The sequence below is a fragment of the Ursus arctos genome, unplaced genomic scaffold (genome assembly GCF_023065955.2).
Source record: "Ursus arctos isolate Adak ecotype North America unplaced genomic scaffold, UrsArc2.0 scaffold_37, whole genome shotgun sequence".
NCBI lineage: Eukaryota > Metazoa > Chordata > Mammalia > Carnivora > Ursidae > Ursus > Ursus arctos.
Window position 1 is genome coordinate 6,198,810 of NW_026623053.1, and position 27,497 is coordinate 6,226,306.

At 46.5% G+C, this 27,497-nt stretch overlaps 1 protein-coding gene across 1 annotated transcript; it reads left to right on the plus strand.

Moving 5' to 3' along the window:
• The first annotated feature begins 9,111 nt into the window (after nucleotides 1-9,111).
• LOC113246013 (dehydrogenase/reductase SDR family member 2, mitochondrial-like) lies at nucleotides 9,112-25,682 on the plus strand. The gene is given in 8 exon segments (XM_057306414.1): nucleotides 9,112-9,197; nucleotides 19,400-19,584; nucleotides 21,185-21,362; nucleotides 22,221-22,322; nucleotides 23,170-23,240; nucleotides 24,011-24,062; nucleotides 24,603-24,775; nucleotides 25,473-25,682. Coding segments are annotated over 7 exon segments (837 nt in total). The 5' UTR covers nucleotides 9,112-9,197; nucleotides 19,400-19,435; the 3' UTR covers nucleotides 25,585-25,682.
• The last annotated feature ends 1,815 nt before the right edge of the window (nucleotides 25,683-27,497 follow it).

Genomic DNA, 27,497 nt, shown 5'->3' on the forward strand with positions numbered 1-27,497 from the left:
CCCCTCCCCACCCTCCCACCCCCAAGCCCCAACCCCCAGTCATGCTCACACATGCACACGCTCTCTCTCTCAAATAAATAAAAAAGATCTTAAAAAAATACAAAAACAAAATGACCAATAAATAGACAAACCTGGGGGAAAAGCTGATCAAGGAAAAGAGAGAACGCACAAATAATATTTGGTGAGATGCGTCCATTCTTGGTCCCCACCTATTGTGTGTCAAGGCTGTGGATGACTTCCATGTCATCTAGAACGGGGTAAGGCATAGGCTTTCTTCCAGCCCGAGCTGTCAAGAGAAGGCAGGAAGGGGCGCCTGGGTGGCACAGCGGTTAGGCGTCTGCCTTCGGCTCAGGGCGTTCTGGGATCGAGCCCCACATCAGGCTCTTCCGCTATGAGCCTGCTTCTTCCTCTCCCACTCCCCCTGCTTGTGTTCCCTCTCTCGCTGGCTGTCTCTATCTCTGTCAGGTAAATGAATGAAATCTTTAAAAAAAAAAAAAAAGAGAAGGCAGGAAATCCCCTTATCTCATCATTGCACAGAGGCCTGCCGGGGATGGCCAGGCCCGCAGTGAGCAAGCGCATTCCAGTGAGGGTCCTCGTCCCCTTGTAATCTTCCTTTCCTTCTGAAAACTGCAAATATAGGAGCAACCTTATCGGTGAAAGAACAAACAGATCGTTTGGCATCAGGAAAACTTGAAAAAATAAAAAATTATTAGAGAAAACAAATCAATAATTAATCAAACTCTGGGTCCTGCCCCTTCTCAGGAAAAGCACCAGGACAAGATGGATTTAGAGACGTGTTTTATCAACTAGAAATGGATCATTTTTAAAAACACAGACTGTTCTGGACGAGAGACAGAGACAGAGAGAGGGAACTATGATACTCATTTATACCCCCCCCAATTTTGATATATTTGTGTTTTCATTTTCATTCAATTAAAATATTTTCTAATTTCTCTTGTCAATCACTGTTTTTTTTTTTTTAAAGATTTTATTTATTTATTTGACAGAGAGAGAGACAGCCAGCGAGAGAGGGAACACAAGCAGGGGGAGTGGGAGAGGAATAAGCAGGCTCCCAGTAGAGAAGCCTGACGTGGGGCTCGATCCCAGAACGCCGGGATCACGCCCTGAGCCAAAGGCAGACGCTTAAAGACTGCGCCCCCCAGGCGCCCCTTGTCAATCACCGTTGATGCCTGGGTATTCAGCAGTGCGTGGTTTCATTTCCAGATGTTTAGAGATTTTCCAAATACCTTCGTGATTTACTTTCAGTTTAACCGCTGAGGCCAAAGGACATTCTTGTAATATTTCAGGCTTGTTCGGTGTGTTGGGCTTTATTTTCTGGCCCAGGATATGGTCTATCCTGATGAGTGTTTCATGCGTGCTTGGCAAAAACAAGGTATCTTCTGATTTTGAGTGGAGTGTTCGATACACGTCAGTTAGGTCACGTGGGCGGATAGTATCGTTCGGGTTTTTCATATCCTCATTGATTCTCCGTTTACTTGCTCTCTCAGTTACTGCGAGAGGAGTGAGGAACTATAAATGCAGATTATCCTGTTTCTCCTTCTAATTCCAACTGTTTTTGCTTTATCTGTTTTGAAGTTCTGTTTTTAGATGCATACGCATTTAGGAGAGTTACATCTTCTTGCTAATGTGATCCCTTTTTCCTTATGTAATGTTCCTCTTTATCCCTGGCAATAGTCTTTGTTCTGAAGTGTACTTTCGTGCTAATATAGCTCGTCCAGCTTTCTTTGGAGTGGTGCTTGCATGATTTCCCTTTGCCATCTTTTAACTTTTAAATGCTTTCTTTGTTTTCAGAGTAAGTGTCTTACAGACCACGTATTAGCTGGGTCATGTTTTGTATCTAATCTGACAATCTCTGCTTTTTATTTATTTATTTTTTATTTTTTTTAAAGATTTTTTATTTATTTATTCGACAGAGATAGAGACAGCTAGCGAGAGAGGGAACACAAGCAGGGGGAGCGGGAGAGGAAGAAGCAGGCTCATAGCAGAAGAGCCTGATGTGGGGCTCGATCCCAGATCGCCGGGATCACGCCCTGAGCCGAAGGCAGACGCTTAACCGCTGTGCCACCCAGGCGCCCCAGTCTCTGCTTTTTAATTCAGGGTTCTCTCTGCCCCTGTCTTTTTCACCAGCATTTGGTGGAGGCCTTTGGAAGAGAGCTTGTGAGGGAGTTCAGACATTCTTGTGTCTGGGTGTCCTTGGTTCTAAACCAGTGGTTCTCAATCAGGGGCATTGTGTCCCCAGAGGGATATTTGGTAATGTCTGAAGATGTTTCGGAAGATCACAACTGGGGGGCGGGAGGGGTGGGGACTACTGGCATCTCGTAGGGAGACGCCCGGAACATTGCTGAATAGTCTACACTGCCTGGGACAGCCTTTCACAGCAAGTAATTACCCTGCCCAGAATGTCCATAGGACTAACGCTGAGCAACTCTGTTCTAAACTGCACGTTAGCCCACACTCGGTCTTAAAGAATTCAGGAAAGTTTTAGCTGTTTTCCTCCTCCCCACTTTTATGGCACCCTCTTCCTCCCCTACTTTGACAAAAGTGAAGCCGTTCACGTGTCCCATCTTTCCTTCGCTGGTCTTCCCGGTGTTCAGCATTCGGCTCGTGTGGCTGCCTCAGCTTTCTGATGGGGTCTAGGAAAGTTATGACTCTGTAGATTATATTTTTTCATTGCCAGGGTGGGAGCTGATATTTTCTTGTAGCTTTGTACATTCTAAGTGGAAGCTAAACTTCCATTTAGTTTTTATTATTATTCTTATTATTATTTTTAAAGATTTTATTTATTTATTTGACAGAGAGAGACAGCCAGCGAGAGAGGAAACACAAGCAGGGGGAGTGGGAGAGGAAGAAGCAGGCTCCCAGCGGAGGAGCCCGATGTGGGGCTCGATCCCAGGGATTCGGGATCACGCCCTGAGCCAGACAGACACTTAACGACTGAGCCACCCAGGCGCCCCCCATTTGGTTTTTAAATAACCAATTCTACACCAGGAAAAGGACAATTATCGACCAATCTCAACAAGGAACATGGATGCAAAAATTCCAAAGTGGTAATGGTAATATATACAAGGAGGGCACGTATTGCATGGTGCACTGGGTGTTATACGCAAGTAATGAATCATGGAACATTACATCAAAAACTAGGGATGTACTATATGGTGACTAACATAACATAATAAAAAATTATTATAAAAAAATAGAGGGGCGCCTGGGTAGCCCAGTTGTTAAGCGTCTGCCTTTGGCTCAGGGCATGATCCTGGCGTGCCGGGATCGAGTCCCACGTCGGGCTCCTCCGCTGGGAGCCTGCTTCTTCCTCTCCCACTCCCCTGCTGTGTTCCCTCTCTCGCTGGCTGTCTCTTTGTCACATAAATAAATAAAATCTTAAAAAAAAAATAGAGAACAGCAGCTGGAAATTTGTCTCATTCAATGTTCAGGGATAAAAGGGTTAAACATTCATTCCATTGTTTTCTGCAGGTAAGTCCTTTCTTCCTACTGAAATCTGATGGCAATTAAATTCTGATATTTTTCCAAGCTACTGTATGAAGAGGATGCTGAAGGCCATCACTATACAGCACGCTGCAACGTAAGGACTCTTCTATTCACCAATTCTGGTGCAGGACTGTATACAGAATAAATCATGGCCATGTAGAGTTTATCCCAAGAATACAAGGATGTTCACCAGTAGAAAATGTATCACTGTAATCCAGTTCCTTAAGGGATAAAAGGAGCAATCCATAGGATCATCTCAATAGAAGCAAAACATTTTTTCCTGTAGAATTTAAAATATATTCAGGATTGGAAAAAAAAAAAAAAAGCAACTCTTAGCAAACTAGGACCAGAAGGGAATTTTCTTTTTTCTTTTTTTCTTTCTTTTTTTTAAAGATTTTATTTATTTATGTGACAGAGAGACAGCCAGCGAGAGAGGGAACACAGCAGGGGGAGTGGGAGAGGAAGAAGCAGGCTCCCAGCGGAAGAGCCTGATGTGGGACTCGAGCCGGGATCACGCCCTGAGCCGAAGGCAGATGCTTAACGACTGTGCTACCCAGGCGCCCCTGGAAGGGAATTTTCTTAATCCGATATAGAATCCTACCAAGCATCTATAATAAATAGCATTTAAAAGTGAAACCTAACTATATTCCCATGGGACGCAGTAATACGAAAAGTATGCCTGCAGCACTCCTCCTATTCAATCTTATACTGGAGGTTTTAATCAATACAATAAAATACGAGAAGAAGGTAAGATGTAAGAATTCATAACGATGAGAAAAACTCAATATTTGCCAATGCATAGAATCTACGACAAGATATTAGAACTAATAAGATAAGGCAGAAGTTTGCTAGGCTGCAAGATCAACACGTGAAATCAGCAATGCTGTCCCACAACCTAGCAACCAGCTAAAAATGTTAGGGAGGAAAGGACGCCATTCATAAAATCTATCAGATGTCGAAGAATAAACGTAACATTGAGTTTGCTCTAGCTTTACGGAGAAACATACACCATTTGCAAAGAGCAAAATGGAGATCAGTGTAAGTGGTGAGAGCTACTGCCCGGGGGCAGGGAGAGGGGTGGAGCTCAATAAGGGAAGATGCCCGTTTGTCCCTATTTAAATCTAGGAGATCAGCGTGATTCTGGTCCAAATTTCAATAGTTTGTTTTGTTTCTTAGAGGAGCTCATACGCAAGAATGAAACTTGAAGATCAGCAAAAACAATTTTGATGAAAAAACAAAGATGGCGTTACTTGCCTTACTATAGTTCAAGACTTCCTAAAATGCTGTGGTCAATAAAAGAGACAAATAGGGGGCGCCTGGGTGGCACAGCGGTTAAGCGTCTGCCTTCAGCTCAGGGCGTGACCCCGGCGATCCGGGATCGAGCCCCACATCAGGCTCTTCCGCTATGAGCCTGCTTCTTCCTCTCCCACTCCCCCTGCTTGTGTTCCCTCTCTCGCTGGCTGTCTCTATCTCTGTCGAATAAATAAATAAAATCTTAAAAAAAATAAAAAATAAAAAAAATAAAAGAGACAAATAGGCCAATAGAACAGACGGAGAGCCCCAAAACAAACTTTCACATGGACGAAAGTTTGAGAAATGACAGAAGTGAGATTATACAAGCCAATGGAGGAAAGGAAGGACTAGTCAGTGAATACTAATGGCATGATGGGTTTTCCACATAAAAATAAATTAGCTCCTGTGGCTCAGTCAGTTAAGCGTCTGCCTTTGGCTCAAGGCATGATCCCAGGGTCCTGAGATTGAACCCCACGTCGGGCTCCCTGCTCAGTGGGGAGTTTGCCTCTTCCTCTCCCTCTGCCCCTCCCCCCACCAGCTTGTTCTCTCTCTCCCAAATAAAATAAAATCTTTAAAAAATAGAAAATAAAAAGATAAATTAGATCACTATTTCAAACCATATACAAAAAGAAATTGAAGCTGAATTAAAAACTACTTTTTTTCCTAGTTCTTTTTTTGTTTTGTTTTTCTTTTTTCTTATAGTAATATTTTTTATTATATTATGTTAGTCACAATACAGTACATCCCTGATTTTTGATGTAAAGTTCGATGATTCGGGGCACCTGGATGGCACAGCGGTTAAGCGTCTGCCTTCGGCTCAGGGCGTGATCCTGGCGTTACGGGATCGAGCCCCACATCAGGCTCCTCCGCTGTGAGCCTGCTTCTTCCTCTCCCACTCCCCCTGCTTGTGTTCCCTCTCTCACTGGCTGTCTCTATCTCTGTCAAATAAATAAATAAAATCTTAAAAAAAAAAAAGTTCGATGATTCATTAGTTGCGTATGACACCAGTGCACCATGCAATACGTGCCCTCCTTACTACCCATTACCAGCCTATCCCATTCCCCCACCCCCTTCCCCTCCGGAGCCCTAAAAACTACTTTGAGAATGCAAAACTATAAAACTTTTAAGAAAAATGATTTGTCCATTTTTTTTCATTCATTCAACAAATACTGGGCTTCTGTTATATACCTAGCTTAGTACCTAGTAGCTAGCAGTGAATGAACGGAAGTCGATGTTCTTGTGATGGTTTGCATTCCCAAAAAACAGATACAGGTATGTCAGGTGATGGTAAGTGCCATGGGTGGGGGAAAAAGCAAGCAGGATAAGGAGAAAGAGTATAGAGGGGGCTGGTATTTTATAGGGGTGGCTGAGGAAGGCTGTCCTGATAGGGAGTGTTTGGTATGTGGATATCCAGGTGAAGACATTTTCAGGCAGAATGACCCACCTGACCGGTGGCTCTGAAGCAGGAGTATATCTGGTCATTGCAGAACAAGAGGGGCAGCGTGTCTGGAGGAGGTGGGGGGAAAGAGTGATAGAAGAGGAGACAGAAGAGGAAGTAGGAGGACAGGGGCCGCAGAGCCTGGAAGGCCATTGATCAGGACATCTGAAGGGTGTGGGGAACCACGGGAGGATCTAAGCTGAGGCATGACAAGATACAGCTGACAGTTTATAAGGACTACTCCAGCTACCGTGTGGAGAGTGGACTGAAGAGGGGTAAGGGGAAAGGGACAGGGTGTCCAGTGAGTAGGCCATTCTAATAGTCCAGGGAAGAGACGATGACTTGTCTCTAGATGATGGTGGTGGAGGTAGTAAGAAGAGCATGTGTTCCGATGTATTTTGGAGTTAGAGAAGATATAATTTGCTGACATAGGATGGGAGAGAAGGGGAGAGGTCAAAGTGCAGATTCCAAAGCCCAAGCAGCTGGGTTAATGGTGGCGCTTTTAGTAAGATGATGACCCTGCAGGAGAAGTAGGCTTGTGGGAGAGCGCTAAGAACCTGGTTTTAAACATGTCCAGTTAGAGATGCTTATCAGACGTCACGCATAATCGTCAAGTAGGCAGCTCACTGGTATTTGAGTCTGGAGTTCAGGCAAGAAGGTGAAGCCACAGATGCCGGTTTGAGAGTGGCCAGTCTACAGGTGATGTATGAAACCATGGGCTGGATGAGACCCCTAATGAATTAATGTTCACAGGAAAGGAGGTGTAAGGCCTGAGCCCCCAGGGTGCTCCAGTTTTAGGCCCGGAAAGGAAAAGAAGCACCAAGTAAAGGAGCGTTCAATGAGATTTGCAGAGAACCAAAGAGAAGGAAGCATCTCAAGGAGGAGGGAGCGATTACGTCAGATGCCGCTGAGAGGCTAAGATGAGGACCGAGCATTGGTCATTAGATTTGGCCAAGTGGAGGTCATCCATAGCCTTGCTGATCGTTTCAGCGAGCAGCGGTGATGGAAGCCTGTGGGGCCTGCTTTCAAGAAAGGACAGAAGAGCGAGGGGAGAGGGTGAGTACAAGTGATCTTTTTGAGGAGTTTTCCTGTAGAGGGAGGAGGGGAAATGGGATGATAGCTGAAGGGGACACGTTTTAAGGGAGTTTGGGGTTTTGTTTTTATTTTTTTTGTAACATAGAAGATATACAGAGTGTAGCTAATGGAAATGATTCAGTACAGACAGTATCTTCGAGGAAGTGAGAAGGAATGGGACCCAGGGCAAAAATGGCGGCGTTGGCTTTGCATGGGAGCCCTGACACTTCATCCACTGTAACAGAAAGGAAAGCAGGGAATTGGGGTCGGTGATACTTTTAGTAAAACGGATAATTGTGTGTTCATATGGTGAGAACACTCTGTTCTGAGCAGTGAAAGTGAACGGGGACTAGGGATCCCCTAGTGTTGCTCTTCAATTCCAAAGACATAAAGTGGATGAAAACCAGTAAATTGCAGTATGATAGGTACAGTGTGGTAATACTATTTTTTGGTAAAGCTTAAAAACAAGTAAAATGATACCCATGATTTTTGAATGTAAGTGTAATAAAAACGTAAAAGCGTGGGTGTCTGGGTGGCTCAGTCCGTTAAGCATCTGCTTTCGGCTCAGGTCATGATCCCACTGTCTTGGGATCGAGCCCCGCATTGGGCTCTCCGCCCAGTGGGGAATCTGCTTCTCCCTCCCTCTGCCCTTCCCTTCTGCTTGAACTTCCTCTGTCTCTCTCAAATAAATAACTAAATCTTTAAAAAATTAAAGAAATAAAAAATAAAGTGTAAAAAGGTGGACAAGCAGAATGCACACAGCTTTAGGACGGTGGCCTCCTCTGGGGACGGGGGGAGAGGGGAGAAGGATCTTGGAGAAGAACAGAAGGAGGTTTCTGCTCAATTTGTAATGTTTTACTTAAAAAATATGAAATAGGGCAAAATGTCAATATTTGTGAAATGTGGGTGTTGGCCGTATGACTCTGTTCTTTGCTGTTTATGAGAAATATTTCACAATAGAAAAAGTCCATGGCATATGTAAGATGACAGCACTTTCAGAGATCAGATAAATGTATTTTTAAGGCTCGTGTAATCCCGCTGTTCAGTGTCAGTCTGTCAATTTCTAAGTACTTCTGGAACACCTATAAATTGCATAACAGTGCCCTCAGTATCAGGACAGCTGCAGAGGATGAGTAGAATCTCCAAACAGATGTCAGAACTATGAACGTGCCACTCATAGCAACATATAATTCACCATGACGAATGTGCATCAGGAAGAGACGGTACTGGTGGCTTAGTCTAGAATTAGCTGAAATTGACCAAAGCCTCCTGAAATATTTCTCTGTGGTCATAACTCTCCAGTGCTCCAATCTGTGACTCTGCTCCCCCCCCTCTATAGGCCATAAGAGCATTTGGAAAACTGCCTCTCCTTTTCCTGAGTGATATATAAATATTTATTTAACAAATAGATACGTACGGCTTCCTGTCAGGCTCGTGTGTGCACACACGCACAGCCCATGTACTGTGTGCTCCCTATCCTGGGTCCTTTCCCTCTTACTGCAATCATTACCCCATGCCCCTCTGTCTGCACTGTCCTGGGAAAGTGAACCCCTCTCTTCCTCCAGGACCTTTTGCTACTGGGAACCTAGCTGGGAACCTAGCTGGCAGGATCTTGCCTTAGGAAGGGGTTATGCAGGGATATTACAGGTGATACTAAGGACATCACATTTTGCTTAAATGTTTTCATGACTCAGAAAAAGGCTAGGGAGTGTGGTGGGCCAGGAACAGGGTGAGATTAAGGGGAGTGTCCTGAAAGACAGGAAGAAACGGGACAAAACTCTTATATAGCAGAATACTCAGGGTGATCGGGAGAGCTTCGTGATTGCTCCAGCCCCAGACTTCTGTTCAAGAATCAGAGAAAAGTACCTGAGTTCATTGGCCCCAGGTACGCTTGTCTATTTCCTCCACTGATACCCTTGGGGACAAAGAGCTGTAGAGACTGGAGAGGCAATGTCCCCTAGAGGGACTAGAGGCCAGAGCTTCTTCTCAGCACAATCCCTGCTCTGCAAGGCTTAAGATTGGTCAGGTTGGGAGGTGTGGTGGTGGGCACTGCTTACCACCAGGAGGGCTAGAGTATGGACAGGGAGAGTCTTAAGGCTGGGACTCAAGGACTCAAGTCCTTGACAGAGGAAGTGCTAACCTTCTTATTTCTTCTGTACCAGAGATATCAGCCCAACTCCCTGCTCCCTGCTGTGGTAGTAAGTATCAGCCATGCCACAGGCACCATGGGACCAACTGTCCCCATCCTCAAAGAGCATGCCAGGGGGACTCTTGCAGGGCTAGGCGTGGGAGGGAGGGGAGGACTCCATCTGAGTCCTCCTGTGAATCCCGGCGCCTTGGAAGTGTGTCTAGAGGTTTCCACAGTGTAACTGGAACATATTATTTCAGAAAATTTAAGAACAGTCCAATTTTCACACAAGTTACCTAAAATCTCTAAATGTACTGCTAAAGTTACAAAATTTTAGTAGCAGATTTTTACTATTCATAGCTTTAATAATCATTGCTGAATTCTTAGAGGATTTTCAAAATCCTCTAAGGTATGCATAGTTGGTAAAAATTTTTTTAATTAACTTTTTATTTTGGAATAATTTTAGATTTACCAAAAAGTTGCAAAGCCAGTACACAGAGTTCCTGTGCGCTCTTCATTTGGTTTCCTCTAATGTTAACATCTTAATTAAAACAATGGCACATTCACCAAACTAAGAAATGAACACACACAATATCACACTAAACTATTTGCTTTATTCATTTTATCTAATTTTTCCACTAATGTCCCTTCACTGTGCCGGCTCCAATCCAGGATGCCATATTGTATTAATCCTTGTGTCTCCTTAGCCCCTCCTAGCCCAGACATTTCCTCACTCTTGTTTTTCATGACCTTAAGAGTTTTGAAGAGTGTTGGTCAAGACATTGTAGAATGGGGGCGCCTGGGTGGCATGGGGCGCCTGGGTGGCACAGCGGTTAAGCGTCTGCCTTCGGCTCAGGGCGTGATCCTGGTGTTCTGGGATCAAGCCCCACATCAGGCTCTTCCGCTATGAGCCTGCTTCTTCCTCTCCCACTCCCCCTGCTTGTGTTCCCTCTCTCGCTGGCTGTCTCTATCTCTGTCGAATAAATAAATAAAATCTTAAAAAAAAAAAAAGACATTGTAGAATGTACCTCAGTTTGGGTTGGTCTGATGTTTTTCTCACAATTGGTCAGGGATGCTGGGCTTGGGAGAAGAATACCCTGGAGGTGAAGTACCCTTCATATCTCATCATATCAGGGCGTCCATGATGGCGCATGACTTATAAGGCGATGTGAACCTTGATCACTTGGTTAGGGCAGTGTCTGCTGGGTTGCTCCACTGTGAAGTTACTATCGTTCCTTTCCTGCACTTGATTCTTGGGAAGCAAGACTCCAAGTCCAGCCTACCCTCAGGGTGAGAGAGGAAGGATTCCTCTTCAGCTCATGCAAAGAAAATATTCCTTGGAATTCTTCTAGAAAGAAGGCTTATTTCATCCTCATCATTTAGTTATTTATTTAGTCATTTTTCTAGTATCAGTATGGACACATGTATATTTATTTATTTATTTTTTAAGATTTTATTTATTTATTCGACAGAGATAGAGACAGCCAGCGAGAGAGGGAACACAAGCAGGGGAAGTGGGAGAGGAAGAAGCAGGCTCATAGCAGAGGAGCCTGATGTGGGGCTCGATCCCACAACGCGGGATCACGCCCTGAGCTGAAGGCAGACGCTTAACCGCTGTGCCACCCAGGCGCCCCTAAACTAGTAGACTTTTACATATCAAAGTAATATATGCTTTTTATAGAAAATTTGGGAAGTAAATAAAAGTAAAACTTTAAGGGGAAAAAAAACCCCACAGTCCCATCACCAAAGGAAAACCCCCTTTAGAATTTGGTGTATTTCTTTTCCATTCACTTGTTAATGTTCTTTGTTTTCAGTTTCATAATTTCTGCTTTTATTTCTTTATTTATTTTTGCTTGCATTTATATATCTTTTATTCTTTCCACTTTGGGTTTATTGATGTTTTTCTTTTACTAACTTCTTGAGTTGGAAGCTCATGCCATTATTTTCAACTACTTCCTTTCTGAAAAATTACACTTTGTCCTCCGACTAATGCTTTGACCATAGTTGATAGGGTTTTGTTCTTCTGAAAACTGTTCACATTGTTCATTTCTAAATAGTGATTGTCTGCTTTGATTTTCTCTTCCAAAAGTTATTTTGTAAGGGGACTTAAAATTTCTCAGTATATGTTATTTTGGGGGTGGTCTCTACTTTTATGTTAATTTCTGTATTTATTGCATGTAAGTGAGTGAATATGGGTGACCCACATGATTTCTGCTCCAGAATTTATTGAGATTTCCTTGTTAATGATCATTTGAAATTCTCTATATTTTCTTACTTACATCTTGTCTATTGAAATGTGATTTCAGAAAGATATGTGTTACGGTTACCCACTAACTTTGTGGGTTTGCCAATTTTAAGCTTACATGTTAAGTACATAAAGGTTAATGACTTGAGGCACATGGGTGGCTCAGTCATTAAGCATCTGCCTTCAGCTCAGGGCGTGATCCCGGCGTTATGGGATCGAGCCCCACATCAGGCTCCTCCGCTATGAGCCTGCTTCTTCCTCTCCCGCTCCCCCTGCTTGTGTTCCCTCTCTCGCTGGCTGTCTCTCTCTCTGTCAAATAAATAAATAAAATCTTTAAAAAATAAAAATAAAAAAACTAAAGGTTAATGACTATTATAATTTTTGTTTCCTATATGTTTTATTAATATCAATTATTAATCATTTTCCATCTTAAGGCTTTTTGTCTCAAATTATATTTTGTCTAATTATACTACTGTTGTATTTGTTTGCCTTTTAATATTTGTCTGCTGTGTCATTTATTCCTTTTCTTAAAAAACAGATTTATTTATTTATTTTAGAGACAGAGCATGTGTGAGTGGGGGGAAGGGCAGAGAGAGAGAATCTGAAGCAGACTCCCCGCTGAGCGTGGAGCCCCATATGGGCTGGATCTCACAATCCCGAGATCATGATCTGAGCCAAAACCAAGAGTCGAACACCCAACAGACTGAGCCACCCTGGCGCCCCTCGTCTATTCCTTTCTTGTCAATCTTCCTATGCCATTTTGTTCTAGCTGTATTTCTTGTGAACTGTAGTTAGCCGGACTTTAAAAAGATTTGATTTGAGAAACTCCATCTTTTAATAGATGAATTTAATCCATGCTCATTTATTGTGAACATTCACATACTTTCGGACTTAATCCTAAAATCTTATTTTGCGCTTTTCGTGATGCTTTTTTTTCTTCTTTCATTCCTTTTATTGGGTTAATCCAAATTGCTTCTGGCCTTCTTATGATTACCCTCTCCACGTTGATGCTTTTTCTCAAGAGGTGCTTGGCAAAATGGCAATGATTTGGAGAAAAGCTCTAATGGCCTGGGCTCCTCCAAATGCAAGTACTTCTGTCCTGACAATTGCCCAGACCTCCCCTACTCATTCTGTCTGTTGCCTCCGAGCTTGGAGCACCTGCACCTCGCTCCTGCCTTTTACTATCCTCCCCTGAAGGCAAGTTGGACTGTATTTTCACTTGCAAGGTGAGCCTACCTATCTTTCAAGAATTCCTCATAATTTCTATAAAGTTTGCTTTTTAACCGTATTGCTTTGGATTTTTTTTCTTTCTCTCTTAAACATATCTTTTTTTTTTTTTAAGATTTATTTATTTATTTATTTGACAGAGATAGAGACAGCCAGAGAGAGAGGGAACACAAGCAGAGGGAGCGGGAGAGGAAGAAGCAGGCTCATAGCAGAGGAGCCTGATGTGGGGCTCGATCCCATAACCCCGGGATCACGCCCTGAGCCGAAGGCAGACGCTTAACCGCTGTGCCACCCAGGCGCCCCTTAAACATATCTTTTCATCTAGTGATTTGTGGTGAAGGGGAAGGCTGAAGTACATATTTAATCTGTCACTTTAATTCCATCACAGCTTATTTACTTTCAAGCATTTTTCTATGTAGACCTTTATGTTAATATAATTTCAGTTGTTCTGTACATAAAAGTTTGTGTCGTGATTTTTCAGCTAGCATTTTAACTGACGCATTTCCATATTATTACAAACTACTTATAAACACCATTTTTTAACAGCTGTATAAAATCCGGTCAAGTAACATACCATATTCAGCACTTAAATTTTATCTATTTTTTCACCTGTTACAAATAAGACAATAAAGGTCCCTGTTCATAAATCTATTTTTTTTAAAGATTTTATTTATTTATGTGACAGAGAGACAGCCAGCGAGAGAGGGAACACAGCAGGGGAGTGGGAGAGGAAGAAGCAGGCTCCCAGCGGAGGAGCCCGATGTGGGACTCGATCCCGAAACGCCGGGATCACGCCCTGAGCCGAAGGCAGATGCTTAATGACTGTGCTACCCAGGCACCCCCATAAATCTATTTTTATATGTAAAACCTTTTAGGTGGATGTCAAGATTTTTGCAGAACCCCAGAAAATCCCAGTTGGGTTATTCCAGATCTACTAACATACAACACACAAAGATACATCATAAAAAATACATATTTGTGTATTTATGCATATGTAAAATACATAGCATGCATAAAACAAATATGCATATTTCTCAGAACATACAAGCCGCTATATGTTCTCATGGTTCTTTTGGATTCTTGGTCTTTGAAAACAAAGAGGATGAATCACCCTGATGCTAGGCGTAGTCCAAGAGTGGGAATGTGAAATATTAGATCACATGAATGCCTGTGGATGCAGGCCAGCTGCTCCTGGTCACACCATTCTCGTTGGGAGAAGGAGATACAGCAATAGTGACCACATTTTCTGGATCAAAAATAGGGACATATATTTTGTTCCATGATCAGTGTCAGAAGACGAGGGATGGAGTATGAAAACATGGATATGATTTTTTTTTTTCTGCCTCCTGGCATATAACTTTGGCTTTCTGACCCCACCCCAATCTGTGGAAGCCCAGCCCATCTCATCTCACTTGCATCATCAGAGACACCTTTGCTCTCTTCAAATTCATGAGTCTGAGGCTCACAGTTGTCCATTGTCTTCCTCTTCTTCTTTTCTCCTTCTCCTTCCCGTTCCCCTTCTCCTTCTCCTCCTCCTCCTCCTTTTTCTTCTCCTCCTCCTCCTTTTTCTTCTTTTTAAGTATTCTCCAACATGGGGCCCAAACCCATGACCCTGAGATCAAGACCTGGACTGAGATCAAGAGTCATACACTCAACCAACGGAGCCACCCAGGTGCCCTGCCTTTCTATTCTCTATCTCCTGGGATTCTTCTGGCCTGTCAGAAACCTGTAGTGTAGCTTTTTTGTTCAAAGGAAGGTGGAGGGAGATTCACAGGTAATAATATAAGTCGTTATGGAATATTATTGAGGTTTCTTCTTGTATTAATCCACTAGGGCTGCCGTAACAAAAATGCCACAGATGGAGGGCTTCAACAACAGAAATTTATTTCTCACAATTCTGGAGGCTGGAAATCCAAGCTCAAGGTGTTGGCAGATTTGGTTTCTCCTGAAGCCTCTCTCTTTGGCTTGCAGATGGCTGCCTTCTCACTGTGTCCTCCTGTGGCCTTTTCTTTCTGTGCACGCATCCCTGATGTCTCTTTTGTGTGTCCAAATGTCCTCTTCTTATAAGGACAGCGGTCAGACTGGATTAAGGCCTACCCTAGGGGCCTCGTTTTAACTTAACCACCTCATTAAAGGCCCCATCTCCACTCCCAAGTCACACTCTGAAGTAGTGGAGGGTAAGGCCTCAATGTATGGATGTGGGGGCTGGAGGGGAACACCATTCAGTCCACAGAACTCCTTGAGATCAAGATTGAACTTGTTTCGAAACCCACAGATGTAAGTAGAAAGTACCTGGTTGTTTCAAGCTTTTATGTTGAATATAGATGTGAACTTACCTAGTCTCAGAGTCCTATGATGTTGCTCCCTAAGAAAGGTTAGGTTAGCTCTCTATATTACTTCTCTACTTGTGTAGGGGCTTAATAGTGGTAGAAAGACCGGGACAGACCACTCAGAAAATGGCATAGGGATTCAAACCAAACAGTGAACACCGGAGAAACAATAATTAGCTATCTCAGTCAGTAGGGCCTCACATGAAATTTATGCCTCCTTGACTGTGATGACCATCATTGCGATAAAAATTATTGATTTCTAAAAACCTCCATGAGCTTTTTTTTTTGGTCCATCAGAGAAAGCCCCAGATCCCATGGTCTTAGCTCAGCGTCCCACTTTACCCAGGCCTTCGGCTCTGTCGCGGCTGGCCACCTCTCTATCCCACGTCAGGCGCACTCTGACTAGACTCTGTGCCTGGAGCATTCTCAGCCCTACCTACCAAGATGAGGGGACTAGTGGCTTCAAGCTCCACCCCACTCCATTCACAGGGGCTTCCTCACCTCTTCTGCCCTGTGCTCACTCTGTCTCACTTCATCTCCCAGAGCCCAGGCGCCTGCTCAGTCTCAACAGCCAAGCTTGGGCCTTATTCCCCCGCTCGGTCCAATTGTAAAGACTAATGATGAAAGATGTGCTTCGCTTATTAAGAGGCAGGAGTACGTATTACAGAGTAGATGTCTTCTTTAATAAACAGTTGCTTTAAAAAAATATTTATTTATTTGACACAGAGAGAGCACAAGCAGGGGGAGCGGCAGAGGGAGAGGGAGAAGCAAGCTCCCCACTGAGCAGAGAGGCCCAGGCTGAGGCAAAGGCTCCTGGGACAATGACCTGAGCCGAAGGCAGACGCTTAACTGCCTGAGCCACGTAGTTGCCCCATGAACAGTTGCTTTAAAGTGATTCTAGAAATATAAGAATAGCCCCAATTGATGAATTTGTATTTTATTCTCCTATAGAGTTTAGTTCCGTTGTTTTCTACGAGTCGAAGCCAAGTGAAGTTCTTTAAAAGCTTTTAGGTTGAGGGGCGCCTGGGTAGTGCAGTCGTTAAGCGTCTGCCTTCGGCTCAGGGCGTGATCCTGGCGTTCCGGGATCGAGTCCCACATCGGGCTCCTCAGCTGGGAGCCTGCTTTTCCTCTCCCACTCCCCCTGCTTGTGTTCCCTCTTTCGCTGCCTGTCTCTCTGTCAAATAAATAAACAAAATCTTTAAAAATAAATAAATAAAAAAAATAAAAGCTTTTAGGTTGAAACAGTTTGAAGTTCAGAGGAAGTTGCAAAAACAGTACGGAGAAGTCCTGTGTACCCTTCAACCAAAATTTCCTATTTCCTATCCATCTTCTAAATGATAGTTGAGTATTCAAACCAGGAAACTGACACGGATACAATCCACAGACCTTACTCAGATTTCACCAGTTTCATAGGCCATCATTTGTGTGGGTGATGCTGGGCTGTTATCCCATGCAGATTTGTGAAGCCACCGCCATGACTGAGAGACAGAATTGTTCCATCACCACAAAGATCCCTCGTGCTAACTCTTTAGAGCCACACCCATCTGCCTCCCCCAACCCCCATCCCTAACCCCTGGCAACCACAAATCTCTTCTCCATATGCATAACGTTGTCCTTTCGAGAATGCTATATTAACGGAATTGCCTTTTCACTCGGCATAATTTCCTTGAGCTCCATCCAAATTCTTGCACATATCCGTAGTTTGTTTCTTTTTATTGCTCTAGAGTGTTTTCTCACACCAACCAATTCCTCAACACCAGCTGGGTGCCCAATAACGTAATTCAATTGTGACATTAACTAGTTAGCCTCAGATGCCAGAGATTTAAGGGTTTGGTCCCACATGACTGCCCCTAGTCCAGACACCAATTACAAGTCCCAAGCCACCCACGCTTCCGACCAACCAGCTATAAATCGGGAATCCCCACAACCTCCCTCTTAGGGTTGATGATTTGCTAGTATGACCTGCAGAGCTCAGGAGAATGCTTTGTTTACTTACATTGACTGGTTTATGAAAAAGGATACAACTTAGGAACAGCCATAGGAAATTAACGTATAGGGCAAGGTACAGGTGAGTGTGTGTGTGTGTGTGTGTGTGTGTGTGTGTGTGTGTATTTTCAATACCTCTTACTGGAGGCTCTCTGAATCTCCTTATTCAAGAGTTTTTATAGAGCTCCTCTTCCGGCCCCCTCTCTTTTCCTGAGGTGGGTGGGTGGAGCTGTTGGTTCCAACTTTCTCATCACTTGGTCTTTCTGGTGACCAGCCTCACCCTGAGGCTGCCCAGGACCCCCACCTTAAGTCACCTTACTAGCATGAACTCAGTGTGTGATTAGAAAGGGGCTCCTTATGAATAACAAAAGATACCCCTATCACTCAAAAAATCCCAAGGGTTTTAGGAGCTCTGTGCCAGCGATCAAGGATGGAGATCAAATATATTTAATTTTATACCACTAGGTAGAGGTATCACACTTGACTCAACCATTCATTGAAGGACTTTTGAGTCACTTCCAGCTTTGGCTAATACGGATAGGCTTCTATAAATGTTCATGTGCCTGATGTTGTATGGACGTATGTTTTCATTTCTCTGGGATAAATGCCCAGGAGTACAATTGTTGGTCATATGGTAAGTATACGTTTATTTTTAAAGTTTGAGCGTAGCCAAGACAAATATATAAGTTCTGTGGGCTCAGAACAAGTAGCCTCTCCCTGAGGAAGTCAGAGAAGGCAGTAGAATTTAGATATTAAAATTGCGAACTATATTCGGTAGACTTGGTTTTGAACCTAAGCTTTTCTCTTTCTGGTGAGAGATTGAGCAATTTGTCTCTTTGTTTCAGTTTGCAGTTCTGCAATATGTGGAGAGTAACTGCCATGAACTCAAAATGCAATCATGACTATTAAATTTTAAAAAAATCACGTAGAGTGCATAGCACTATGCTTAGGACATAAAGGTCAATAAATGTGACATATGTAACAGATGCTATCGGTGTCCTGCTTATGTCCCCTGGGCGCTCACCTTTCTGTCCATGAAAACCCAATGTCCAACAGGAAGCAGCTATGACTTTTCCTGAAGGTTTCTGAGCACAGGTGGGGCAGGTTGAAAATGCTATGGAATTAATGCTGCCCAGGAGCCGTCCTCCACGAACGACGGACAGGAGTTGGAAATATACTCTCATGAGATGACCTGAATATCCTGGTTGGCTTAGGACTGAGCACTTTCATGGAATATGGGTCTTCCAGGGCTAAAACCTGCAGTCCTGGAAAACTGGAATGGTTGGTCCCCCTAAGTCCCTGGTGTCCTTGTCTTTTGGGTGGGATAACTCTGAAACTCAAAATTCTTGCTCAGATCTTCAGCAGGATTGACCTTCAGTTCCCCATCGAGGTAACCCCTGTGATAATGCACCCCTTAGGGATGATCTTCCCTTCCGTCTCTCTCCCTCTCTCCCTCCACTCCCCTACATTGTTTCCCAGGGCCATCTCCAGGGCCAGCCTCACACAGTTGTTCCTTGATCTCCCCAGAAGGAAGTGAAAGATGTGGGGTGAGAGAAAATTGTTGCAGAAACGCGGTGTCGCCGATGCCATCACAATGGCACAGGTGCCGTGGGATCTTTGGGCCGGTGGACCAGAACAGTGGGAAGGAGGCGTAAGGGTAGAGACCCCACGAAAGTTCAGGAACCAGAAGAGTGTGGTTGGACTTTTATCTACAGTTGGTGAGAGTCATTTGTGATGATGCGTGGGGTGAGGCTGTTGCTTCAGTGGGGAGCGGGGAGGAGAGGACAGAGGTTGTGGCAGATTGGGGAGATGACAAGAGCTTGGGCCAGGTGGCTGCAGCAGGCTGGGGAAAGTAGAGGAAAAGGTCAAAGCGGCATCTCTGTGGCAGAATGGATGTGTGGAGGGAAGTACAAAGATGACTCTAAGAAGACTACGGTGATATTCCTCGTTTAGGGTGTGGAGGCGTCAGGCAAGAATCACTCAGGCGTCTACCGGCAGCCCAGCACCATGGCTGCCCACATCTGCTGCGGTGGGGTGATTCACCACCGTGAGGAAGCCCTTCACGGAAGGGTCGTGGAAAGGCACGAGCAGCTCTGTACGTCCTTGGGAAGTTTGAAGGATGCATGGAGACACAGATCCTAATGTATTTCTTGGTGTGTTTGTCATCCCAGGTTCCTCCTCAGCGTGGGTCCAGACAGAGGGAAACCATGACTGCCATGTTCAGAGCTGCGTCTTGGGCCTTTAGGGGTCTTCGTCGCTCCTCGGTGCCTCTCTCAGCAAGAACGAGCAGCAACAGGGCAGACAGGAGCTGTGCCCTGGCTGAGAAAGTGGCTGTGATCACTGGGTCCACAAAGGGGTGAGCGGATGGGAATGCTTCACAGGCATATCACAGGATGTTTGTGTCCCCATCCCAGCGCGGACTCTGCAGTCAGCGCCCTCCTCATACATCCCTGCCTGACACCCCCACAGCTCCAGCATTTACAATCAACTCCAAATCTCAGCAACTCTCCCTAAAACATCTGGTTTCTGAGTTCCAAAAAGGATGTAGTTAGAAAACCAGCTGCTTCTGAGTTAATCAGAGTAGTGTTGGAATCTAGGCTCTGCCACGTACTTGCTGGGTAACCCGAAGACATTTAACTTGTTATCATCAAGACAGCCCTCTCTCCCTGTCCTTCGTAGGCACAACACTGTGGTCTTTTAGGGGCCTGGTCTACCAGGGAGAAGCCCAAGACCCACTTGCCTCTCAGACTCGGGGGTTTCACTGGCTGCAGAATGCCCACTGGCACCAGGGCAATGGGCGGGGCAACACCTGCAGACCAACTCAGAGACCTTTTATAGATGAACCTCTCCTTTCGTCACATTTCATTCAGTGTCTCTCCAATTCCTCTCATCCCCTAACTGCCATAAGGAGCCACGATCTGTAATGAGTCGTTACCGAAGGCAGGAGGAAGGGAGGCTTCTGGTGTTGAGTGTTTTGGGGGCACCGTCTTCCTTTTGACCTTTCAAGGTCGTTACCATCACTAATTTGGACCATTCAATTTTAGAACTGCTTAATCTTTCCAGGCTTCCCAGACCCCCATGATGTTTTATTTTATTTATTTATTTATTTATTTATTTATTTATTTATTTATTTTTTAAAGATTTTATTTATTTATTTGACAGAGATAGAGACAGCCAGCGAGAGAGGGAACACAAGCAGGGGGAGTGGGAGAGGAAGAAGCAGGCTCATAGCGGAGGAGCCTGATGTGGGGCTCGATCCCACAACGCCGGGCCGAAGGCAGACGCCTAACCGCTGTGCCACGCAGGTGCCCCCCCCCCCAATGATGTTTTAAATCTTTGTGTGTGCTCCCAGTGCCCAGCCTTCATAACAAATGAATACATCCAAAATGCCAAGCTGCCCGGAGAGTTTCCACGAGACAGGAGAAATATGCCTTCTGCCCTTTCATTACCGGGGCTCAGCCAGCCCCCACCAGAGCAGCTTCGGACCTCTTAAAGTAAGGAGATGCAGAGGGGACAGAACGTCTTTTTCAGCATGAAAGTGTTTCCACTCCAGAGCAGAAGAAAGCTATTGGGCTTAGAGAGAGTAATTCCTATCAGAGGCCTGTGGCTAGAACCAAGGGAGAAAATGCCGGGCAGCTGAAGACTCTCTACAATTGAGGCTGGGTGCCCAGCGCATTCACAAATGCTCTTTTTAAAACCTCCCTTTAATAAAATTAACGTGAAAATTTTCCCACCTATAAAATATGATTGTTATACATGGTGAGATTTAAATGGGGTAGCCTTGGTGAAGGCCCCATAGGTAGTAGGATTCAATTGTTCTTCCTCCCTGCTCGAAAGGATTTAGAAGCAGCTCTTGGGCCATACTGTGGAACTCAATTTGTGTCTCATGATCAGGCTTCTAGAGGGAGGATGGGGGAGGGGGGTTCTGAAGCCACCAAAGCCATCTCTGCCCTTAGGATTGGCTTCACCATCGCCCGGCGCCTGGCTGAGGACGGGGCCCATGTGGTCATCAGCAGCCGGAAGCAGCAGAACGTGGACCGGGCAGTGGCCGAGCTGCAGGGGGAGGGGCTGAGCGTGACGGGCACCGTGTGCCACGTGGGGAAGGCCGAGGACCGGGAGCGCCTGGTGGCCACGGTGAGTGGCAGATGGGGGCAGGCAGATTCAGCACCGGCGGGAGGGGGCTGAGGTCTCTAGCATTGGTGTCTAGGCCAACGACACATGTGGCCCAGGATAGGGTCCTGCTCAAGCAGTAAAAACAAATGCACCACCGGTGTGGCTAGAAGATATGCTCCTGGCAGGAAGGACCTCACATGGTCTAGACTAGAGGCTTGCTATCGAAGGGTGGTCTGATGACCAGCAGTGGGGCATGTCCTGGGAACTTGCTGGGGACCCAGAATCTCAGATCTCCCCAGAGCTGCTGAATTGTAATTGCATTTAACCAGACCCCAGGTGAGTATACCTGTTAGAGTTTGAGCAGTGCAGCCCTAGCGCACGCCAGGTGTTGCGCTGGGGAGCCCGCTAGAGTCCAAGTCTGGATTAAATCAGTTCACGCCACAGTCCTGGAAGGGGTGAACTGTGAGGCAAATCGAGTGTGAAATGGGCAGTGCTTGTGGTGACTGGGTTCTTGTATGTGTGAACAAAGGAGGGTTTCCAGAGTGGAGGGAGAAGGGAAGAGGAATTGATTAGAAATCTAAGAGCTGAAAGAAGGGGCAGAGTAGAAGCAGTGACCCCTATGAGTGAAGATCTGGCCTGGGAGCCCAACTACCAACCAGGCATCTTGTGGGGCAGAAATTAGATGCTTCCAGGGAGGTGAGAAACAAATATTTCACTCAACCTCTGATCTCTGAGGTCTGACTCTGCTCCAGGACGGCCGCAGGCAGGATGGGGTTACTTACTTAGCTCTGGGTGATCAGTCTGGCTGGGCAAGGAGAGAGGCTTCTGGGAACTCTTTACTCCATTCCTTCACCCCACATCCTGTCATTTCCTCCACAGGCCCTGGAACATTGTGGGGGCGTCGACTTCCTGGTGTGCGTGGCAGGGGTCAACCCTTTGGTGGGGAGCACTCTGGGGGCCAGTGAGCAGGTGTGGGACAAGGTGAGGACTGGGGTAGGATCTTACACAGCCTGCGTGGTTCTCCGTCCACCATTTTTGCACGCACACATGCACGCGTGCCCACACAGACACACATAGTACCTAAGGTCCCTCATACTCCTGTCACAACTGACTCTGATGGGTGGGGGATGAGCTCACCTGGGTCGAACCACTCCTCAGGAAGCTCAACAGACACTACCATGGCCCGCGTGTGCCAGGCACCAGCAGCCTCTCCTCTGTTGACTCTCCTTGTGCTGGCCACTGCTACAAAGTTCTGAGATGCCAGAAAAGATTTCTGGTCTGTCCATGGTGAAGAGTTCTGAGGTTGTCCCAGTCTGGACTCACAGGTACCCACTCTGATCCCTTCAGTCTGGCTGTCGCAGACACAGCTGAGAGGAGGGACCCCATCCAGACTTGCCGTCCCAGCTGGAATCCACCAAGCTCTGTAGGGGCTCCTGTTGCCACTGCCCTCCTGCCCCTGCTGTCCTGAAGGTCCCCTGAGAGGGGTCTGCACAGTCCTGACCTGCCTCCTCTGCTGACCTTGTCTCCTCTCTGGAGGGCCATGTTGACTGGGGAGAGGTGGTGTGGGGACCGGCAGCGGGAGGGTCTCCCAAACCACAGCTTGTTGGAGGTTGCCCTGTGACCTGGGCAGGACAGGAACCTGAGAATCTGACACAGGCCCTCAGAGTCCTTCTCCTGAAGGACCCTGTCCCTCGCACACAGCCAAAGAGCAGAACCCAAGCTCTGAGGCTTGGGTCCTGCTCTGGCCACAGGTCTCCAAGTGACCAGTGAGAATGGGCACTGGACAGACCTCCTTTCTCCCTCTCCTCTGTCTCTGCTCTGATTTCAGATCCTGGACGTGAATGTGAAGTCCCCGGCCCTGCTGCTGAGCCAGCTGCTGCCCCACATGGAAAACAGGGGGTGCGTCACGGAGGGGCTGGTGGGCCCTGGGGTGTCCTCTACCCCACAGGAAGTACTTGGGCAGGGGCCCAGGAAGTGGAGGGTGGCGGGAGAAGTGGGAGGTGTGTCCTTTGGGAAATGTTCTCCGTTCCCACACCTACCCTCTTTCCCACGGGATGTGACAATTGTGAAGAAGAGAAACATTTGCTGGGAGGGGGAAGAGCCTGCCTTCCAGGTCCTCAGAGGACCTGTCATGGGCCTTTGCTCTTTTGATCTCAGAGAATGCAGGGACCTTGCCCCTGTGGTGGCAGCTGCAGGGAAGAAGGGTCCAGAAGGCAGTCACCTGGAGCCCCAGCTCTGGTCCCTTGACTCCAGCCCCCCTCTGTGAGCCATCTCACTGGTTTCCCTTCTGGTTAGAGGCACTGTGGCCTTTGCTTCTCCTCAGGTCACCTGCAGAGCCTGGCTCTTCTGCATCCTGAGGTGCCTGGAAGCAGGCCAGGCTGGGACAGCTCGGTGGCACACTGACCTCACAGGGGTCTGTGGCTCAGAAGCATTGCTCAGAAGCATTACTGGGGAAGTGCTGCCTCTCAGCTTTGGGTCCCCGCCCTAGGTAGCACAGATCCCGCCATTGACCTTAGTGTCCACTAGCTTCTCCCTAGTGTTCCAGGTAGTCTCTCATCTTATGAATCTTGAGCTGGTTTCCTCTTACTGTGAAAGTACAATTTCCTGGCTCGTCTGGGCTCTTGTTGGACTCACCTGTCAACTCATCCCATCCATCTTTCTCCTTACAGGACAGGCGCCGTGGTTCTGGTCTCATCTATGGTGGCCTATGTGCCAATACCAGTGAGTGTAAAACCCTCTGGATGGGGCTGGGTGAGGGGCAGTGGAGTCTTGTTTCCGGGGAGGCCCTACAGTGGGGTGGGGGAGAACTGGCTATGGATGGGAGTTGAGATGAACTTGATGGCTGCAGATTTGGGATTATAATCTCACTTCGCCAAAATGTTTCTGAAAGCCAAGGATGTTAAGCCGTTTGCCCAGGGTACACACAGTTTATGGTAAAGCAAGTTCTGAGTCCCGGGATTTCCTCATTCCGGTTTCCTGGCTGAATGTTTGGAAGCATGGTGTGGCTTTCTCCGTTTCAAGCTTGGACACATATGGCAGTGACTCTCTGGCATTTCTCTAAGCCTGGGCAAGGCCCTCTATCTCAGAACTTCACCCCTTGAAATGACTGTAGATGGGGAGAGGTGGCGGAAGGGATCTTAGCTTGGGCCAAAATCAAGTGCATCTTCTTAGGCTGAGACCCAGAATCACAGCTCCGGCTGTTCAGGTGACATTTCCTCCTGCCAATTCCAATCCTCTCTGTCTACAGCCTTCCCTTTTCAGAAGCTGGGAGTCTACAACACCAGCAAAACGGCACTGTTGGGTCTCTGTAAGTCTCTGGCTGTGGAGCTGGCCCCAAAAGGCATCTGAGTGAACTGCCTGGTGCCAGGAATAATCAAGACTGAATTTAGCCAAGTGGTGAGGATCAGTTTTTGCTCCCCAACCCCCGCCCCCCGGTCCCCACTGGTCCCTTCCCTGGCCAGCCTCCCAGGGCCTACAGACACCTGCAAGCTTGGATTACCAGGTCAGTCCAGGCCCATCATTCAGAGGCTCTGCCCTGCAGCCTTTGGCACTAGCGGCCTCTCACTTTCCTGCAGAATGGGGTCTCTGTTCTCAGTAGGGAGCAAAGCAAAGTTCTGCCCCACTCCTCTCTTCTAAACAGGGTCATCCTCCACGGAGGCATCGATCTGCCACAATGCCCTTCCCACCACCCCTGCCCTACGCGCACCAACAGTCCTTCTGCCTAACCCTGACTCTGAAATCTCTCCTTAGGAGAAAACATTGCCATACTTGCTACCTGACTTCAGTGACATCTATGGATTACAGTGGTATGTGAGGCTTGGGGCTTTAATGGTCTGCGGCTGCCCTGAAGCAAAGTTTAATTTCAAGAAGAGACAGAGACTGGATTTTCCAGTCTGCTGGCTGTTCCCCCTTGCTGAAGTCTGAGAATGGCACAGCGTGGGGCTAAGGGCTAGAGGGTGGCCATGGTCCTGCTGAGCCCACCATGACCTTCCCAGGAACCTGATTTGACTAGAATTCTGTGAGGTATTGGGCTTTAGGGTCAATACTGGGCCCGCTCTGGGCCAGCAGAAACTGAAGTCGGAGTTTAACATGGCACGGGCTGTGACCTCAGTTCTGCTTTCTTCTCTTCAGCTTTGGGGAGCCTGAAGAATGTGCAGGGATCGTGTGCTTCCTGTGCTCTCCAGACGCCAGCTACATCACCGGCAAGAACATCGTGGTAGCCGGCTACTCTCCTAAGCTGTGAAGCAGACTGTCCAGAGAGTGGGGCCATGGTCCTTGGTGTGCAACTGGGGGCTTGGTGGAGAATATGGAGGTGGGGAGCCTTAGGGTCCAGAATCATACAGGGAAGCTTGCTCAGGAAATGAGAAAGAAAGCAAGATGTTTGAAATTTCTCATTTGGAAATAAACATGGTTGCAGACTCCCCATCTGGGCTCATCCTGTCTGGTAGTGATATTTGAGCAGTTCCCTTGACCTGGAAGCCTCAGCCCTAGATGAGTCCCTTCCCTTATCATCCCTAAGGCTTTACCTCCTCCTCCCTCCCTTCCACCCTTCCCAATGAAACTGGAAATTGAGCAGGATACTTTCTATCTGCTCCTGTTTTTGTTTGTTTGTTTATTTTTATCTTTCAGCTTCAAATAGAACCTTCTCTGAGAACCTTCCCTTGACCACCTGTGTAATGATGCTCCCACCTGTCCCACTTCCCATGACAGACACTGTCCACATTGTTTTCTTCACAGCATTTTTAACTCTTTGACCTTATTGTTTGTACTTCTTTGCTTGTTTATTATGTACTTTATTCATTCAAATGTAGGTTCCATAAGACCAGGCACCTTGTCTGTCGTGTTCATGGCCATGAACACTTTGCGTATAAAAGATACTCAATAAATATTTATTGAGTGAATTCACCGCCATCTTGCATTCTGGCTCAGCGCTTCTCACGCTCATGTTTTAGACTGAAGCTCATCCATTTACTAGAGGTCATTTTAGGGAGTCCCGCAAACAGACGAGACGCATTCATTTCTGGATCGGACAAGATTTTTCTTTCTCTGATGTCCCACCTTCCAATATAATTTTGCCCTTTAATATCACCTGGCCATCTTTCTACGTGGTCTCACTCAGGAACATCCTCCCTTTCTTTTCAACGTATTTTGAAAAAACAAATATTTTTCCCCTCCCAGTTCTGGAAGTTAGAAGTCTGAGATCAAGGTGTCAGCAGGGTTGATTTCTTCTGAGGCCCCCTTCCTTGCTTTGCAGATGGCCGCCTCCTCCCTCTAGCTTCACGTGGTCTTTCCTCAGTGTGTGTCTGTGTCCTAATCTCTCCTTATGAAGACACCAGTCATATTCGTTAGGGCTCACTCCCAAAGACATCATTTAACCTTGGGGCGCCTGGGTGGCACAGCGGTTAAGCGTGTGCCTTCAGCTCAGGGCGTGATCCCGGCGTTCTGGGATCGAGCCCCACATGAGGCTCCTCCGCTATGAGCCTGCTTCTTCCTCTCCCACTCCCCCTGTTTGTGTTCCCTCTCTTGCTGGCTGTCTCTATCTCTGTCAAATAAATAAATAAAATCTTAAAAAAAAAAAAGACATCATTTAACCTTAATTATCTTTTAAAGACCCTGTCTCCAAATATGCCTTCATTCTGTGGTGCTAGGGGTTAGGACTTCACCATAGGAATTTGGAGAAGGGGACGGAGTTTAGCCCATAACGTCAATCTTCTCAAGTCCCCTTCCATTCCACCCTCCACCTTCACAGAGGAGGCAGAAACAATGATCTGGGAACTCCCACTTTTCATCCTTCCTGCTGTCTTATGAATTTGTCTGTGAGAAGGTCTCTCCCTTACTCACCACCCCCCCGCCCCTGCTCCTCGGTGCAGGGTGTCCTCCCCCATTCTGCCCTAAGCCAAGATGGCTCCCACCTCTGCTCTGGCTAGGCTTCTCTTCCTACCCCCTTGGGGTCTTTGAGCTGCCAGTTATTCTCTCGTGTGTCTCTTCAGTACCTCCAGTGGCAAATTGAAGCCAGAGCACTTGAGCTATCACATCTGGCTCCACAGATCTCAAAACACTTCCGCACCCATGACAAGTCCTTTTCCTGTTATTCTGTGTTTGGGACTCTGCCAGGGGCTATGGGCTTCTTGCCTGGAGCAGGTGTTCCATGCAATT